Source organism: Morone saxatilis, unplaced genomic scaffold, assembly GCF_004916995.1.
Source record: "Morone saxatilis isolate NCDOM2014 unplaced genomic scaffold, NCSU_SB_2.0 Contig19, whole genome shotgun sequence".
Taxonomy (NCBI): Eukaryota; Metazoa; Chordata; class Actinopteri; family Moronidae; genus Morone; species Morone saxatilis.
In genome coordinates, this window is record NW_023339751.1 from 9,717,679 (window position 1) to 9,720,453 (window position 2,775).

At 41.4% G+C, this 2,775-nt stretch overlaps 1 protein-coding gene across 1 annotated transcript in view; it reads right to left on the minus strand.

Annotated features, from left to right (window-relative positions):
• Positions 1-2,775, minus strand: part of wdfy4 (WDFY family member 4) — a 39,194-nt gene that overhangs the window by 16,989 nt on the left and 19,430 nt on the right. Inside the window, exons 41-43 of the mRNA XM_035664185.1 lie at positions 2,611-2,729; positions 2,294-2,485; positions 2,093-2,202 (exon numbers count right to left, since the gene is read on the minus strand). Of these exons, the coding sequence (XP_035520078.1) occupies positions 2,093-2,202; positions 2,294-2,485; positions 2,611-2,729 (421 nt within the window). The remainder of the gene's footprint in view (positions 1-2,092; positions 2,203-2,293; positions 2,486-2,610; positions 2,730-2,775) is intronic.

Consider the following 2,775-nt stretch of genomic DNA (forward strand, 5'->3'; position numbering starts at 1 on the left):
GTGAGAGAGAGAGAGAGTGTGTGCTTTTATCGCATGTGAGTGAGTGTGTATGTGTCAATTAAAAGAGAAAAGAAAATAAAAAATGGAAAAACCCAAAACAGAGCCGTATTGACACTGCAGGATGCTCATGTTCAGCAGACACACTGGGATCATATTCTGACTGTTAACTGCTTCATTAAGCCCATCATCACAGCAGTGCTCGCAGAGAGACTAGTGAAACAACATGTGTCCATCCTCACAGCTGACCCAGGAAAGCCATTTAATTGACTGAATGAACATGCAGTAACTCTTTATATCGAGTCTTATTTACAGATGCTAATTCTGTGTTTTGTGGTATAACCCCATGAACGCAATAATTGATTCCAAGTACAATAAAAAAAACACAGCTACTTCTGTAACAGAAGAGATGTAAAAATTCAACATGATTTCAGAATAAACCCATGCGTAAAAGTTGACGACAAACTTTGACAAGCCCTCTGGAGAATGAAAACTGTTTCTCTAAATGACTGACTGCCTATTCAAATGAGAAGTTGTGCAGAGAAAGAAATAAAGGAGTAATTTGAGGGGAGATTATAGAAATATTACAGACAAAAAAGAGAGTAATAATGAAGTTTGCGAACTAGAGCCGTGTTGCGACAGATAAACAGCAAGTCGGCGTCATCATCTCCTAATTTCATTCCTTCATTTGGACAAACATAAGTAATATATAGCATTAATTACCCTATTTAGCAGATAGGAACCTCATTGGCTTTTTAAATGCTGCATTAAATACATAACTCATCTCTTCCCTCTGCAATTAACATCAGAACATCACACTCATTTCCATTTTAATGACTTCCCAACAATACGCCACCTTTGATGATAAGGCAACATAATGTCAACTTCATTCTGGGCTGGCAGTGAATGTGTAATGAACTTAACGTGATCATTAGTGCTGTTAATTATCTTTCTAATATGAGGACACAGATATGATTATGGAAACTGCATTCGCTGATGAAATAAATCTCTAGAAGGATTGCACTGAAGCTTGACTGAGGACACAGTCTGCCTATCAGTCTCTGTATTCTCATTCATTACCTACAGTAGGCTTTTAAAATCATTTTTTTGTAGAAAAGTAGATATCTGAGACTCGGAAACTATGCTCAGTGTAGAAATACATTAGTATGGATCCAATGACTGAAAAGAGACTCCCTACAAGCGCATGCATTGCCAACCAAAGGTCATAAGTTGATGATCCAGAAATTAATTAATGACTCACTTGTTTCTTCATGAGGATGAATGGAAAATGAACAGACTGTCTGACCACTACTGATCATCTTTTTCTTTTTTTTTTAACTCTCTGCATGCTGCAACCAACTCAAAGCAAAGTGATGTAACACAGCAGAGAGGGAGAAGGAAAACGTCCCTCCCTCTTTTTCTCTGCCTCTCAGATGGAAAAACAATTCATCACCCTCTCTGATAGCCTGTCAAAGACTGATATGATAAAGAATAACATCAAATGAATAATGTTTTCATCAGATTGGTACCACTATAATTGCCAACCCGATTTCTGTCGGCAAGAGGCGCGCACAAACAAGAACACACACGCTTTGTGGGGGTGAGACAGACACACAGACGCGGTAATTTCATGCCTGTGTGCCTGAGTAATATGTCCCCGCTCCCTGCTCCAGATGGCTCGACGTCTTAAGCGTTGTGGGGGAACTAATGATGTGGGCCACGTGTTTCGGGGGGAAAAACAACAATAAACGCGTCTTTAACCTTCAGCAGCAAACAGTGTGTTGTAGTGAGTGTTCCCATGGATAGGCCTAACAGATATCAATTACTATGCCCACTCAGGGGCAATCAGCTGTGATAATCCAAATCCATTTAAAGAAATAATCAAACACCCCCACAGGGCTGGACGGCCCACAGCACAAACACAGCAGTGACTTTGGGATGAGTGTTTGGGCACAGCGCTCTGGGATGCAAAGGCACCTGGGAAAAGGTAATGACCCCACACTCCTCAAAAGAGACAGTTACAAGCATAAGCATCTCTCTATCCTGTCCTGTGGAAAAGAACCAAACACTGAGGGAATGTGAGTGAGTTATTTACCTCTACTGTTACTGACTCTTTGCCTAGTCTGCCCAAAGCTGAGCGAACAGCGCTGCTGATTATATTAAACGTCTTCTGAGAACTGCTGGCCGCCTTCTTCTTCTGAGACTCTGAGAATATACAAAAAGAAAATTTAAATACCAAGAACATGGAGCTAAAGCATCTTCTCCTTCTGCGGTTATAATTATAGCGAGAGCTAACCTGTGTGTATCAGCCAAGCTTTGTGTGCCGTCTCCTCCCACAGAGGGCTGATGTCAGTCATGCTGGCAGGCTGCGTCTCCTCTGTGTGGCTCGCTGAGATCTCTATCTTATAAGTTTCTTCAAGCGTGTGTTGCCTCTCCATCATGACTTTTGACCAGCAGGCCTCCACTAAGGACACCAGCTCTCCGTCATCTGAAGCACACACACACACACACACATTTCCAACTCCCTGGTGACCCATAAACCTCCACAGACGAAAAGAAAAGCTACAAAAATATCAGGCTTGAGTGATGAATGTAAATAAACCATTCACATACCTGTGGTAACGGCTGGTCTGCTGAGGGGTGCAGAATGTCTGGTTTTGGTAGCAAACAGGTAGGATGAAGCTTTCTTGTTGTGCACTTTTTGTGCCACACATCCAAAACCTTCTGGGTAACTAAAAAAAAAAAAGTGTGATTGTGTGAATACTGATTTTAACTACA